Raw genomic sequence first — 17,080 nt, 5'->3', positions numbered from 1 at the left:
GCAGCGGAATCCTCTTTTCTCGCACCCCAGCTCCAGACCCACCATGTCTAAGATACCTTCTCAGACTCCTTCCTGCCTCAGGAGCCCCTGAACTTCTGGGTTGCCACATCATAGGATCCTGCTCACTCAGCTTGTCACACGGCAGTAATGAGCTTTAACACTCCCATGGCATCTACCACCCACCTGGGCACAGGCTATCTGCTTACATTTTTTTTCTTTTTTTTTTCTTTTTTTTTTTTTTTTTGAGACGGAGTCTCACGCTGTTGCCCAGGCTGGAGTGCAGTGGCGCGATCTCGGCTCACTGCAAGCTCCGCCTCCCGGGTTCCCGCCATTCTCCTGCCTCAGCCTCCGGAGTAGCTGGGACTACAGGCGCCCGCCACCGCGCCCGGCTAATTTTTTGTATTTTTAGTAGAGACGGGGTTTCACTGTGGTCTCGATCTCCTGACCTTGTGATCCGCCCGCCTCGGCCTCCCAAAGTGCTGGGATTACAGGCTTGAGCCACCGCGCCCGGCCTACATTTTTTTTCTTTTGAGACAGTGTCTCTCTCTGTCACCCAGGTTGCAATGCAGTGGCACAATCATGGCTCACTGCAGCCTCAACCTGCCAGGCTCAAGTGATCCTCCCACCTCAGCCTCCCGAGCAGCTGGGACTATAGGCACACAGCACCATGCCTGACTAATTTCTGTATTTTTGGTAGAGATGGGGTTTTGTCATGTTGCCCAGGCTGGTCTTGAACTCCTGGGCTCAGACAATCTACTTGCCTTGGCCTCCCAAAGTGCTGGGATTACAGGCATGGGACACCGCACTGGGCCTATCTGCTTACCATACACGGGGAAATGGGAAAGGAAATGACTCAGCAAAGCCCCCTGCCAGACAGAGTCCTCCCAAGGGTCTCCTATCAATGTGGCATCCTCCCTTACAGCAGTCAAAGTGTCTACACTTGTACCCAGACTATCCCAACTGCAGAACCAACTTCCCATTGTGAAAACACAATGACGTGCAGGCTTACTGAGCACACGCAGGGGCACCGTTGACCTCAATGAGCCACACCTTCAGCTCCTCATCCACCATGAAGTCAAAGCCGAAGAGCTGGAAGCTCTGGTAAGGGAGGTGCTTGGTGCTAATGGCAGGCTCCACGCTCAGGAGGCAGTTCCTATAAGGCGGGAGGGGAAATGCTCATTAGAACAGGGTGATCAAAGGAGAAGGAAGACATGAGGTGTGCTTGAAAGATTTTATATGAGATGAATACAAATATCAGTTTTGACTTCATTCTCTCTTTCCTTTTTTTTTTTTTTTTTTTTTGAGACGGAGTTTTGCTCTTCTTGCCCAGGCTGGAGCGCAATGGCATGATCTTGGCTCACTGTAACCTCCGCCTCCCGGGTTCAAGCGATTCTCCTGCCTCAGCCTCCCAAGCAGCTGGGATTACAGGGATGCACCACCACACCCAGCTAATTTTGTATTTTTAGTAGAAACGGGGTTTCTCCATGTTGGTCAGGCTGGTCTCGAACTCCCAACCTCAGGTGATCCACCCGCCTCGGCCTCCCTAAGTGCTGGGATTACAGGCATGAGCCACCATGCCTGGCCTAATTTCTCTCTTTTCAACTTATTACCATTAGATTATTCAAAAGAATGTTACTTATCAAGCATTTGTTAGAAAACTCTGCAACCACTCATGTTCTTCCAGGCAAAAGCCACTTTCCCATGTCTCAAGAAGCAGTAGAGTGCCGAGTCGCTGTGGCCTCTATAAATGAAGATTCCTCCAACAGCTGGGCTGCTGCCATGTTTGTTTATAACACATAAAACATTTCCATGTATCTTTGCCATGTAAAGAATGGACTGCCCTTTGGTGAACGCCAGGATTTGCAAAAAAAACATGTTGACCTCATGATTTCGCTAGTTCTAGTTCTAATGGCAAATTATTGCTAATTAAAAGATTTAAGAGCTATGCAAGTTGAAACTAAATGTTGAAAAAAGAAGTATTATTAGCAACAACGAATGGAAAAATGGCGCGATTTTAGTGACACAGAAAAAAGTTGAAAGTGAATCTCAGAAATACAATGAATGAACAAGTACATGAAGTCTCAGGTCAGGCCAAAATCTTGGACAAGTGATTGTTCAATGAGATAATTACATAAGGAACTTGTCATAACTCCTGGCACCTAGGAAGCATTTAATAAATGTTACTGTTATGAACAATTTTTCATCATATTTCATTATGATAACCATATATCTATTATTTAGGAATAATAAATACCTCTTACCTACAACTATCCCAGAAAACCTATGCCATTTCTGTTTTATAAAGATCTTTCCTGATTTTTCACCCAACTGAATGCTGGGGCAAAATATTTCTCTCAGTAAATTAAATGTGCTACAATGACTCTAGCGGTACCCAAGATAACTGTCCTTCTACACAGCTGTGTATCTGGAAGGAAAAAGATACAGGGGTCGGCCGGGCGCGGTGGCTCACGCCTGTAATCCTACCACTTCGGGAGGCCGAGGCGGGTGGATAGCCTGAGGTCACGAGTTCGAGAGCAGCCTGACAACACGGCGAAGTCCCATCTCTACTAAAATTACAAAAATTAGCCAGGCATGGTGGCGGGTGCCTATAATCTCAGCTACTCGGGACGCTGAGGCAGGAGAATCACTTGAACATAGGGGGCAGAGGTTGCAGTGAGCCGAGATAGCGCCACTTCACTCCAGCCTGGGTGAAAGAGCAAAACTCCGTCTCTAAAACAAAACAAAACAAAAAAAGATACAGGGAACTGTTGTTCATGTGACTAAGACGTGGCTCTAGATGCAGGTTTTGACTCATGACTTTAATAAACAACTAAGTCCTTTGTGAAATTGAAGCCAGGGTCAATCCTCCTCCCTCGGCCCTCCACAAACTTCAATCTCCTTTTCTTTTTTCCTAAAAAGAAAAGTATTTTAATAGATACATTTAAACCTTTAAAAACTATTTTGGTTTAAATGGTTCTTTTAAGATGACTCATTTAAAAACCAATTATAATAAAAATTTCTTCTCCCATTCATATTCAACCTGCATTGACAAGCACGTATCACATTAACAAAAAAAAAATACCTGTTCTACACAAGAATATCCTTCACTTTTGCTTTAATTAAAATATTCTTGGCCGGGCGAAGTGGCTCACACCTGTAATCCTAGCGTATTGGGAGGCCGAGGCAGGTGGATCACTCTAGGTCAGGAGTTTGAGACCAGCCTGGCCAACATGGTGAAACCCTGGCTCTCTGCTTTAAAAAAAAAAAAAAAAAAAAAATTAGTTGGCTGTGGTGGTGCATGCCTACAATTCCAGCAACCCAGCAACTCGGGAGGCTGAGGCAGGAGACTCGCTTGAACATGGGAGACGGAGGTTGCAGTGAGCCGAGATCACACCTTTGCACTCCAGCCTGGGAAACAGAGCGAAACCCTCTCTCCAAAAAAAGCAGGAGTCAGGGTCTCACTCTGTCGCCCAGGCTGGAGTGCAGTGGCCCAATCATGGCTCACTGCAGTCAGCCCTAACCTCTCCGAGCTCAAGCGATCCTCCCAATTCAGCCTTCCAAGTAGCTGGGACTACAGGCACACACCCCCACACCCTACTACTTTTTTTGTATCTTGTAGAGGCAGAGTTTTGCCGTGTTGCCCAGGCTGGTCTTGAACTCCTGGGCTCAAGTGATCTGCCTGCCTCAGCCTCCCAAAGTGCTGGGATTACAGGCATGAGCCAATGTACCTAGCCTGTTTTAATTAGAATATTCTTTAAAATATTATAATTAAGGAAGATTTCAAAGTTGAATAGATGCTCATGGTAAAAAAAGAGAGAGAGAAAATAATGAAATACAAAATGGAGGCCGGGTGCAGTGGCTCATGCCTGTAATCCCAGCACTTTGGGAGGCTGAGGCAGGCAGATTACTTGAGGTCAGGAGTTCAAAACCAGCCTGTCCAACACGGTGAAACAACGTCTAAAAATACAAAAAAGTAGCATTGAGTGGTGGCACATGCCTGTAATCCCAGCTAGTCGGGAGGCTGAGGCAGGAGAATCGCTCAAACCCGGGAGGCGGAGGTTGCAGTAAGATGAGATCGTGCCACTACACTTCAGCCTGGGTGACAGACCAAGACTCTGTCTCAAAAAAAAAAAAAGACAAAATAAAATAAAATAAAATGGAAAGAAGTATTACATTCCAACATAAAGGAAAAACTGAGAATCAGAAGCCAAACTAATTTTGTTTGTCTTTTTTTGGCTGAAAGCTCAAGATTAATAATTCACTTTAAAGGATTTTTATCCATCATCAGAGACTTATACAGTGCATCTTTTTTTGGCTGGAGTGGGAAGTTAGGGGGAGGCTAGATGGAAAGAAAGCAAACCTGAGAGCTGCTGGGAGCATTTATAGCACCACAGCAGCCACACTCTGAACAGCACTGAACAATGCGGAGAGGGGGCCGCAAACTTCCAATGAAGCTTTTGCCTAAAATAGGAATCCTTTCCCCGCATACTTGATTTATCTGGTGTCAGAATTCCAACCACCTATACTCCCTGAAGAAATGGGACTCCAAGCCCTGTAATTATTCTACTGGGCTCTACGAGAGAATACGGTAAGGAAAAAGTCTCAGTCACTGTGACAGGGTAGCATTGACGTGGTGGATAGTAGAACAATGGGACAGAATGGAGATCCTAGGAACAGACCCTCACATAAACGGCCACCTGATTGACTGACTGACTGATTGATTTCTGAGATGGAATCTTGCTCTGTTGCCCAGGCTGGAGTGCAGTGATACGATCTTGGCTCCCTGCAACCTCCACCTCCCGGGTTCAAGCAATTCTCCTACCTCAGCCTCCCAAGTAGCTGGGATTATAGGCGCACGCCACCATGCCTGGCTAATTTTTGTATTTTTAGTAGAGACAGGGTTTCACCATGTTGGCCAGGCTGGTCTTAAACCCCTGACCTTGTGATCCACCCGCCTTGGTCTCCCAAAGTGCTGGGATTACAGGTGTGAGCCACTGTGCCCAGCCAGCCACCTGATTTGTAACAAAGACACACCACAATGCAGTGGGGAAAGGATAGCCTTACACACAAATGGCCCTAGGTCAATGGGATATCCTTGTGGAAAGACATGAAATTTGATATACAACAACTTCAGATAGATTATAAGTCTAAAATATAAGAGATAAAACCCAGATGTCTACCAACTACAGAAGGAATAAACTGAAATATTTACACAATGGAATATTACAGAGTAATAAAAAGGATAAACTACTGTTATGTGCAATAATATGGATGAATGCCACGGATATAACACTGGAAAAAGTTGAACATAAAACAATAAATATGGTATTCCATTTACATAAAGTTTAAGAACAAGCAAAATGAATCTAGGGTGATAAAAGTCAGAAAAGTGGCTGACTTTGGCAGGGAATATATATATTTTATTTATTTTTTTTTTTTTTTGAGAGGGAGTCTCACTCTGTCACCCAGGCTGGAGTGCAGTGGCCCAATCTCAGCTCACTGCAAGCTCTGCCTCCCGGGTTCAAGCCATTCTCCTGCCTCAGCCTCCCAAGTAGCTGGGACTACAGGCACCCGCCACCATGCCTGGCTAATTTTTGTATTTCTTAGTAGAGACGAGCTTTCACTGTGTTAGCAAGGATGGTCTCGATCTCCTGATCTCGTGATCTGTCAGTCTCGGCCTCCCAAAGTGCTGGGATTACAGGCATAAGCCCCCGGGGCTGGCCTGGCAGGGAATATATATTTTGAGGGAGTTCAAAGGAGTGTTCTTGGATGCTGTAAATGTTTTTTATAGTTTTATTTACATCACAGTTAGGTTGAGTATATGCATAACTGAAAACTCACGAAACTGTACACTTCGTGCATGTTACACCTCATTTAAAAAATCTTTACTAGATTTAGTAAACTGTAGTAAATGAACACTAATGCTAAAAAACTACTTCCAGGCATATTTAGAAATAAGACCAAGAGAAAAAAGAGACAATAGAAACAGACCTAAAAGTCAGGAGTTGGCAAACTTTTTCTATAAAGGGCCAGACAGTAAATATTTTAGGTTTTACAGGATATATACCGCCTCTGTTGCATATTCTCATTTATATAATCTTTAATATATAAAAAACATTCTTTGCCCACAGACCTTACAAAAACAAGCTATAGGCCAAATGCGGCCCATACACAGGGCATACTCTGGATTACTCTGCCATGGGTAATTTGGATTTTGGAGTTATCAGATAAGGATGTTAAAGAATTGCCATTATCTTCAAGAAAATACGAGGCAAGTGGGAGAATTTCATAAGACAATTATATGAAAAAGAGAAACAAATGGAAATTTCAGAACTAAAAAGCATACTAAAATCAAGAACTCAATAGGCAAGTTTAACAGCAGCTTTTAAAAGCTTTTACCTTTTAAAAATTGTTAATAGGTTTTAATAGATAAAGAAAGGATTAGCAAACAAAGATGTCAGAAGAATGAGTACAACCATGGAGAGATAAAATGATACACAAATGCCATAAAAGTGGAGAAATAGTGAAAAGCACTAACAATCATGTAATCAGAGACCCAGAAGAAAAGCAGAATGGAACAAAAGACACAACTGAAAGTATAACGTCCATGAATATTCCAAAACTGGTAAAAGATATCAAGCCACAGTGCAAAAAGCACTATGAACACAAACGCAGGAATATGTACAAAGAAAACTACACACATCTCAGAGTAAAATTTATAAAAACCAATGTAAAGGAATCTCAAAAATAGAGAAAAGATACATTAACAGCAATACTAAGATTTCACCTGACTTCTCAGCAGAAAAGATGGAAGCCAGAATACAATGGTATGCACCCTTCAGAGTGGGAAAAGAAATTAACTGTGGCTCAAGCCTGTAATCCCAGCACTTTGGGAGGCCGAGACAGGCGGATCACGAGGTCAGCAGATCGAGACCATCCTGGCTAACACAGTGAAACCCCGTCTCTACTAAAAAATACAAAAAACTAGCCGGGCAAGGTGGCGGGCGCCTGTAGTCCCAGCTACTTGGGAGGCTGAGGCAGGAGAATGGCGTGAACCCGGGAGGCAGAGCTTGCAGTGAGCTGAGATCCGGTCACTGCACTCCAGCCTGGGCCACAGAGCGAGACTCTGTCTCAGAAAAAAAAAAAGAAAGAAAGAAAGAAATTAACTGCTTATCTAGAAATCTATTTCCAGAGCAAATGTCCTTAACAAAATAAAGACAAAATATATTTTTAGACAAATAATTAATTTATCACAGCAGACTTTACTTAAAAACTACTAAAAATTAGTTTTTTGTTTTTTTTTTTTTTGAGTCAGAGTCTCGCTCTGTAACCCAGGCTGGAGCGCAGTGGCACAGTCTTGGCTCACTGCAACCTCCGCGCCCCCAGGTTCAAGTGATTCTCCCACCTCAGCCTCCCGAGTAGCTGGGACCACAGGCGTGCACCACCATGCCCAGCTAATTTTGCATTTTTTGGTAGAGACAGGGTTTCAGTATGTTGACCAGGCTGGTCTCGAACTCCTGACCTCAAGTGATCCACCCACCTCTGCCTCCCAAAGTGCTGGGATTACAGGCGTGAGGTACCGCGCCTGGCCTAAAAATGAGTTTCTTAACAATAAGCAAAATGATCCTAGATAAAAGCAAGGGAATGTAGGAAAGGAAGAGAAACAACATAGAAGGTGAAACTGTGTGGGGAACTCTAAATGAATATTAACTATAATCATAGGAATGCTGTCTTGTGAGTTTTAAATATATGTAATATTAATTACATATATGTACCTACCATCCACTATCTTTTTTTTTTTTTTTTTTTTTGAGACAGAGTCTTGCTCTGTCACCCAGGCTGGAATGCAGTGGAGCAATCTCGGCTCACTGCAAGCTCCGCCTCCCAGGCTCACGCCATTCTCCTGCCTCAGCCTCCCGAGTAGCTGGGACCACCGGTGCCCGCCACCACGCCCAGCTAATTTTTTGCATTTTTAGTAGACACGGGGTTTCACCGTGTTAGCCAGGATGGTCTCAATCTCCTGACCTCGTGATCCACCCGCCTCGGCCTCCCAAAGTGCTGGGATTACAGGCGTGAGCCACCGCGCCCAGCCTACCATCCAGTATCTTTAAGCCTCTTCCCTGTGTCCCTTTGCCTGCCTTCTGGGATAGAAATAACCAGTTTTGAATTTTATGTTTATCACTTCTTTGTTTTGCTTTACATGTTTACCATACATGTGTATTTAGCTAAATAAAACATTATTTAATTTTACTTGTTTTTTAAATTTATGTAAGTGAAATAAATTTGTATGCATCTTCTATATAGCTCGTATTTATTGCATTTTTTTTTTTTTGCTTAATATTATATTTGTATAAATCCAGTGAAAATACCCTTCAGGAAGACAGTGAAATAAACACATTCTCAGGTGACAGAAAACTAAGAGGATTTACCAGCAGCAAAACTGTTCTAAAGGAAATGCTTAAGAGAGAAACTCAGAACTTTAAAACTTAAGGAAGTATATGGGTAAATATAAAAACTCTAAAAGAAATGCTTAAGTCTGAAGGGAAATGATACCAGAGAGAATCTCAGAACTTTGCAACTGAAGGAAATACAAAAGTAGTATCTGGGTAAATATAAAAGAATATTTTTCTCCTTTTATAAAGTAGGTTTCTTATAGACAGTATAGAGTTTGGTTTTATAGTTTAAAAATAATCCAATCTGATAATCTATCATACCTGTACAAATATATATATATAACTGTTGATAGCAAAAATAATAACATTATGTGGTAGAGATTTCAGTGTGTAGATATATACATATGATAACTATAACATAGAGGGCAAGAGTTAGTGAACTATGTTATAAGGTTTTTGCATTTTATTTGAAGTGGTAAATTATTAACTCTAAGAAGGCTGTGAAACAATTGATAGCTATATTGTAATTCCTAGAGCAAGCACCAAAAAAAAAAAAAAAAAGACAGAGCCAAATGAGTCAACAGAAAAATTAAAATAAAACTCTAAAAATATTTCACATAATTAAAAAGAAGATGGGAAAAGGAGACACAAAAAACAAAAACAAAAACTACAATAAAGGAGGGGACAGACGACAAATAATTACATTACATTTAAGTAGTATAAACACACCAATTAAATGACAGTGATTATCATATTCAATTAAAATTAAAATACAGGGCCAAGTGCCATAGCTCACGCCTGTAATCCCAGAACTTTGGAAGGCTGAGGTGGGTGGGTCACCTGAGGTCAGGAGTTCAAGACCAGCCTGACCAATAGGGAGAAACCTCACCTCTACTAAAAATACAAAATTAGGCTGAGCACGGTGGCTCATACCTGTAATCCCAGCACTTTGGGAGGCCAAGGTGGGAGGATCACGAGGTCAGGAAATAGAGACTATCCTGGCTAACACGGTGAAAACTTGTCTCTACTAAAAATGCAAAAAATTAGCTGGGCACCTGGTGGCGGGCGCCTGTAGTCCCAGCTATTCAGAAGGCTGAGGCAGGAAAATGGCGTGAACCTGGGAGGCAGAGCTTGCAGTGAGCGGAGATCGTGCCACTGCACTCCAGCCTGGGCGACAGAGCAAGACTCCGTCTCAAAAAAAAAAAAAAAAACAGAACACAAAACAAAATTATCCGAGAAAGGTGGCACATGCCCGTAATCCCAGCTACTCAGGAGGCTGAGGCAGGAGAATAGCTTGAACCTGGGAGGTAGAGGTTGCAGTGAGCCGTGATCATGCCATTGCACTCTAGTCTGGGCAACAAGAGTGAAACTCCATCTCAAATAATTAAAATAAAATAAAATAAAAATACAAAACCCAACTATACGTTGTCTACCAGAAAACTACTTTAAATATAGAATATAATACCTAGGGACAGTATAGAATAGAATAGAATGAAAATAAAAGGATGGAAACATACTCAAAACATGGAGATATACCATGGAAACATTAATCAAAAGAAAGCTAGATTGGTTATATAAAAATTAGGTAAATAAATAAGAAATACTGGCTGGGCATGTTGGCTCACGTCTGTAATCCTAGCACTTTGGGAGGCTGAGGTGTGTAGACTGCTTGAGCCCAGGAGTTAGAGACCAATCTGGGCAACATAGTGAAACCCTGTCTGTACAAAAAAAATACAAAAATTAGCCAGGTATGATAGCATGTGCCTGTAGTCCCAGCTGCTCCAGAGGCTGAGGTGGGAGGATGGCTTGAGCCTGGGAAGTGGAGGTTGCAGTTTTCTGAGATCATGCCACTGAACTCCAGCCTGGGCAAGAGAGTCAGACCACCTCAGAAAAAAAAAAAAAAAAAGAAAAAGAAAAAAAGAAAGAAAGGAAAGAAAATCACATAATGATAAATAAAAGAGTCAATTCCTAAAGAAGATATAATAATCCTAAATATATATGCATCTAATAACAGATCATCAAAAGACATGAAGCAAAAACAGACAAAACTGAAAGACATATACGAATCTACAATTATATGTGGAGACTTCAGTGCCTCTCTTTTCAATAATAAATAGAACAAGCATCGCTTCTCAGCCTTTTGGCTAAGATCAAGAGTCATATATAGAACAAGCAGAATAAGGCCAGGTGCAGTGGCTCATGTCTGTAATCCCAGCACTTTGAGAGGCCAAGATGGGAGAATTGCTTGAGCCCAGGAGTTCGAGACCAGCTTTGGCAACAGGGCAAAACCCTGTCTCTACAAAAAAATATACAGAAATTAGGTGGGTATGGCGGAATGCACCTGTAGTCCCAGCTACTTAAGCTTGAAGCCAGGAGGTTAAGGCTGCAGTGAACCATGTTTGTGCCCCTGCATTCCAGCCTGGGACGCAAAGTAAGACTTAGTCTCAAAAAATTTAAAAATAAAAAAGAACCCTCTGCCCAACTATAGCCAAGTACACATTCTTTTAGTGCACATGGAATATTACTAAAAGACCTTCTGGGCTATGGAACAAATCTTAGCAACTTTTAAAGATGAAACCAGACAATATCTCTTCCTGACCTAATATTTGGATATTAAACAAAAATTTCTAAATCACATGAATCAAAGATAAAATCATAAGGGAAATTAGAAAATATTTTCATAAAATGGAAATGAAAACATACCAAAATCTGTGGGATTCAGCTGATGCAAAATTTAGAGGGAAACTGAGACAGGCTTTTATTTTTTTAAAAAAGAAATATCTCAACCAGCCTGACCAACATGGAGAAACCCCGTCTCTACTAAAAATACAAAATTAGCTGGGCATGGTGGCACATGCCTGTATGCCTGTAATCCCAGCCACTCAGGAGGCTGAGGCAGAAGAACCACTTGAACCCAGGCGGCAGAAGTTGCGGTGAGCTGACGTTGTGCCATTGCACTCCAGCCTGGGCAACAAGAGCAAAACTCCGTCTCAAAAAAAAAAAAAAAAACAAAACAGAAAGAAAAAAAAGAAAAAGAAATATCTCAAATCAATTATTTAACCTTTCACCTTAAAAACTGGAGGCTGGGCGCGGTGGCTCACACCTGTAATCCCAGCACTTTGGGAGGCCGAGACGGGCAGATCACGAGGTCAGGAGATCAAGACCATCCTGGCTAACACGGTGAAACCCCGTCTCTACTAAAAAAAATACAGAAAACTTAGCTGGGCGCGGTGGCGGGCGCCTGTAGTCCCAGCTACTCAGGAGGCTGAGGCAGGAGAATGGCGTGAACCCAGGAGGCGGAGCTTTCAGTGAGCCGAGATCGCGCCACCGCACTCCAGCCTGGGCAACTGAGCAAGACTCTGTCTCAAAAAAAAAAAAACAAAAAACTGGAATAGGCTGGGCATGGTGGCTCACATCTATAATCCCAGCACTCTGGGAGACCAAGATGGGAGGGCTGCTTAAGCCCAGGAGCTTGAAACCAGCCCGGGCAAGACAATGAGACCCAATTTCACAAAAAATAAAAAAATTAGCCAGGCACAGTGGTGTACACCTGTAGTCCCAGCCACTTGGGAGGCTGAGACAGGAAGATCCCTTGAGCCGAAAAGTTTGAGGCAGCAGTGAGCTATGATCACACCACTGTACTCCAGCCTGGGCAAGAAAATGAGACACCATCCCTTAAAAAACAAACAAAAAGCACAACTAGAAAAAGAGTAAATTATATCCTCCAAAAAGCAAAAGGAAGAGAATAATAAAGTGCATAAATAAAATAAGCTGAAAAGAAAAATAGAGAAAACCAACAAAACCAAAAGCTAGTTTTTTGAAAAGATTGATAAAATTGATAAATGTGTAGTCAATCTGTCCAAGCAAAATAGAGAGAAAATAAAAATTAGCTGGGCATGGTGGCTCACGCCTGTAATCCTAGCACTTTGGGAGGCCAAGGGGGGTGGATCACCTGAGGTCAAGAGTTCGAGACCAGCCTGACCAATGTGGAAAAACCCCGTCTCTACTAAAAATACAAAATTAGCCCAGCATGGTGGCACATGCCTGTAATCCCAGCTACTTGGGAGGCTGAGGCAAGAGAATTGCTTGAACCCAGGAGGGGGAGGTTGCGGTGAGCCAAGATCGCACCATTGCACTCCAGCTTGGGCAACAAGAGCAAAACTCTGTCTACAAAAAAAAAAAAAAAATATATATATATATATATAAAAATTCATGATCAAAAATGAAAGAGGAGACATCATTACAGAACCTACAGACATTAAAAGGAAAATAAAGGAATATTACAAAAAATTTTTGCCCATAAATTAGACAACTTATATGAAACAATCCGTTGAAAGGCATAGACACCTAAAGCTCCTTCAAGAAGAAACACGTAATCAAAAAAGATACAATTAAGTTACCTTATTATATGTTTGATTTGTAGTAAGATACTACTTTCTAGGGTAATGTTCAAAGCACTTGTTAGGTACTGATTGAACTCCTTGAAGAACATTTCATTTCCTTCTTCATACTTCCCATAGTTCTTTGAGTACTCTTTTTGAATGCAGTGATTGGTCAAATGGCAGGTTTTGTCTTGGAAATTATCAACATGATACGGTTCTGAAGCAGTCCGAAGCACACCCTCTCTATAGAGGTAGATATTATACTGATGATCCACCAAGACCCAGCTTCTGCAATTCAACAAAAACACGGCTTTACTCAAGTTATCCAAAGTTTCTGCATATTATATACATCAGTCCCCACATCTTGACTTCTTTTAGGGGGTAGGTGAGGAGTGGGAGGCAACTAGGGAAGGAGGACGTTTCTAAAACTATAAGAGGCATATTAGAATTTAGCTAAGATAGTGAGTTATCACTACAATGAGGCAAACAAAACATTTTACCATAAATAACAAGGAGATTTTGATCAAAAGATAAATAAAGCATTTTGAAGACATTCAGATGGGTTGTTTTTGTTTTTGGTTTTTTTGAGACGGAGTTTTGCTTTTGTTGCCCAGGCTGGAGTGCAATGGTGTGATCTTGGCTCACTGTAACCTCCGCCTTCCAGGTTCAAGCAATTCTCCTGCCTCAGCCTCCTGAGTAGCTGGGATTACAGGCGCATGCCACTATGCCCGGCTAATTTTTGCGTTTTTTGTAGACAGGGTTTCACCATGTTAGCCAGGCTGGTCTCGAAATACTGACATCAGGTGATCCACCCGCCTTGGCCTCTCAAAGTGCTGGACAGGCATAAGCCACCGCACCCAGCCCTAGATGGGCTGGATTTTAAGGTTCACCTATGAAACCTCCATTTGTCATGTCTCCTCTTCTAGTAATCTTAATAGTGTTCCTCCTGAAGATGATCTGACATTGGGTTGACGTCCAAGAAGCAACAAATCGTTATGAAGCAATCAAGGAGACAAAGTCCTTGGCAAGGAGCTGACAGCAAGACCACGGGTAAGTTGAAGAGGCAGGGCTGTTTAGCTTTAGAATGCACCACACAACCTCTTTCTCCATGCCAAGCCCTTTGCTCAGAAACGTACAATCTCCTGAGGTGTGGTCATAAAATCCAGAGTGGGATACAAATAATGAAGTGAGGAGAAATTAATTATTTGGCAAGGTTGCATAACCTATTGTGTCTGAATTACGTGTTCCATGTACATCTCTCAGTTTATTCCATAAGCAAGATCATATATTTATATTCATTTCTTTGAATCCACAAGTCATTTTCACAGAAAAGATTTTTTTTTTTTTTTTTTTTGACACAGGAGTCTCGCTGTTGCCCAGGCTGGAGTGCAATGGCGCAATCTCAGCTCACTGCAACCTCCCCTCCCGGGTTCAAGTGATTCTCCTTCCTCAGCCTCCCGAGCAGCTGGGATTACAGGTGCCTGCCATCATGCCCAGCTAATTTTTGTACTTTTACTAGAGATGGAGTTTCACCATGTTGGCCAGGCTGGTCTCGAACTCCTGACCTCAGGTGATCTGCCCACCTCGGACTCCCAAAGTGCTGAGATTACAGGCGTGAGCCACTGTGCCTGGCCAGAAAAGAATATTTTTTAAAAAAGAAAACCCATAATTGTAGTAACATTTCCTAGATGAAAAAAGAAGAAAGAAAAATAGAAAATTAGGTACAGAAGCTCAGTTCTGCTCAGCTGCGCTCAATTTTGGTAACATATTAAACACGGTCAAACACTTCCTCATATTCCATGTCCCTCTCCCCACCGTATACCACGGCAGTTTTTTCAGATGAAGAAAAACAAAAGCTATGGACATGAATGCATTACCGAATGTCAAACTTGCGATGACCTGGCTCAAGCAGCAGAGGGTGCTCAAGATATTTCTGGATCACGTGCACTTGGCCCTGGTTGTCTATGAAATCGAGAAGCTCTGAAGCCTCTGACGAGATGAGAATGCCTTCACCTAACGGGGAAAAAGCAAAAGAGAAACCAGTCCAATTCAAACCAAGAGCTCTCTATAAAGCCAGAAAGGAAATATGAAAACCCCACAAGAGGCTTTCAACGTCCTGCTCATCTTTTTCCTTCCCTTCCTTACTCCAGTCTCCCTTCTCCCCTCAAGAGTACCCAGGATTATCCTACCAACTCCTTCTCCATGCGGGTTGTCAACACTATCTTGGCTGCCTACAACCATGAAAGCTCAGTTTTACAGAAATTCAAAGTGTCTAAGCACTCAAAGTAAATACTATTCTACTACTGGTCACTGTTTACCACAATAAAGACTACAAAGACAATACCTCCCCACTTCCTTCACCATATCTCATAGAACTACCAGGAAGGTTAAGGCATAAAGATGAATGTTCAAGTAGGTTCCTTGTAGCGTTGTAACAGAAAAAAACTGGATACACTGGAATTGTCCATTAACATTAAATAATTGATATATCTTTTTTAGTAGCTTGAAGTATAATTCACATACCAAAAAATTTTTATCCTTTGAAAGTGTACAATTCAATGGCTTTTAGTATATTCAAGAGTTTTAAACCATTACTACAGTTTTTTTGTTGTTGTTGTTTGTTTTGAGATGGAGTCTCACTCTGTCCCCCAGGCTGGAGTGCAGTGGCGCAATCTCAGCTCACTGTAACCTCTGCCTCCCGGGTTCAAGCAATTCTCCTGCCTCAGCCTACCGAGTAGCTGGGATTACAGGCGTGTACCACCATGCCCAGCCAATTTTTGTATTTTTAGTACAGACAGGGTTTCACCATGTTGGCCAGGATGGTCTCGGTCTTCTGACCTCGTGATCTGCCCGCCTTGGTCTCCCAAAGTGCTGGGATTACAGGTGTGAGCCACCATGCCCGGCCTACTACAGTTTAATTTTAGAACGGTTTCACTAATTCCCAAAATAAAAACTCTGTACCTATTAGCAGTCACTCACTACTCCCTCCTCACCCCAGCTTCTGACAACCACTAATCTACTTTCTGTATCTATGGATGTCTCATCTGGACATTTCATATAAATGGAATCACACGGTATGTGGCCTTTCGTGTCTAATTTCACTTAGCACCAAGTTTTCAAGGTTCATCCCCATTGTAGTGTGTATTAGTAGCATGTTCACTTCTTTCTTTGGCTGAAGAATCATTTTTGTTCATTCAGTCCTCAATTGATGGACGTTTGCATTGTTTTCATTCTTGTTTGCCTCTTATGAATAATGGTGCTATAAGATTTGCATACAAATTTTTGTGAACATATATTTTCAATTCTCAGGAATACTAGGTATGCAGGTGTGCGCCACCACATTGGCTAATTTTTGTAATTTTTTGTAGAGATGGGGTCTTACTGTTTGCTGTTTTTCTAATTGGATTGTGTGTCTGTTTTTGTTTACTGTTAAGTTTTGAAAGTTGTTTATATATTCTAGATCTGAGTCCCTTGTCATATGTATGACTTAAAAATCCTTTCACCCAGTTTGTAGCTCATCTTTTTATCCTCTAATGAGGTGTTTCAAAGAGTAGAAGTTTTATTTTGGTGAGGTTCAATGTATCAATTTTTACTTTCATGGATTATATTTTTGGAGTGAAGCTCAAGAATTCTTTGCCAAGCCCTATCTCCTTTTTTCTGAAAAATTATTAAGTCCATGATCGATTTTGAGTTAGTTTTTGTATGAGGTGTGAGGCTTATGTTGATGTTCATTTTTCTGCCTGTTGATAACCACCTTATCTAGTACAATTTGTTGAAAAATTTATCCTTCCTCTATTGAATAGCTTTTGCACCTTTTTCAAATATCAGACGGGCATATATGCTTTGGTCTATTTCTGAGTTATCTGTTCTCTTCCACTGATTTATGTTTCTTCTGTTTTTGAGACAGAGTGTTGCTCTGTTGCATAGAAGTGCGATCTCGGCTCATTACAACCTCTGCCCCCTGGGTTCAAGCAATTGTCATGCCTCAGCCTCCCAAGTAGCTGAGAGCACAGGCCTGCGCCACCACACCTGGCTAATTTTTTGTATTTTTAGTAGACATGGGGTTGCACCATGTTGGCCAGCCTTGTCTCAAACTCCTGACCTCAGGTGATCCACCTGCCTCAGCCTCCCAAAGTGCTGGGATTGCAGCCATGAGCCACCACGCCTGGCCCCACTGATTTATGTTTCTATTTTTCCATGAATGCTATAGTGTATTGAGTACTGTAGCTCTAAAATATGTCTTAATATCAGTTAGCATGTTTACTTCTACTTTATTCTTCAAGACGTTTAAGCTATTCTAGGGCT

The 17,080-nt window shown here is 42.0% G+C and overlaps 1 protein-coding gene across 1 annotated transcript in view; it reads right to left on the bottom strand.

Moving 5' to 3' along the window:
- The window catches only part of TTL (tubulin tyrosine ligase), a 45,863-nt gene that overhangs the window by 12,013 nt on the left and 16,770 nt on the right, over positions 1–17,080 (bottom strand). The window contains exons 4-6 of the mRNA XM_005575269.5: positions 14,653–14,788; positions 12,794–13,063; positions 1,010–1,153 (exon numbers count right to left, since the gene is read on the bottom strand). Coding sequence (XP_005575326.1) covers positions 1,010–1,153; positions 12,794–13,063; positions 14,653–14,788 — 550 coding nt within the window. The remainder of the gene's footprint in view (positions 1–1,009; positions 1,154–12,793; positions 13,064–14,652; positions 14,789–17,080) is intronic.

The sequence above is a fragment of the Macaca fascicularis genome, chromosome 13 (assembly GCF_037993035.2).
Source record: "Macaca fascicularis isolate 582-1 chromosome 13, T2T-MFA8v1.1".
NCBI classification, from domain to species: Eukaryota; Metazoa; Chordata; class Mammalia; order Primates; family Cercopithecidae; genus Macaca; species Macaca fascicularis.
The sequence above is the reverse complement of the archived record's forward strand: the minus strand, read 5'-3'. Positions and strand labels throughout refer to the sequence as shown.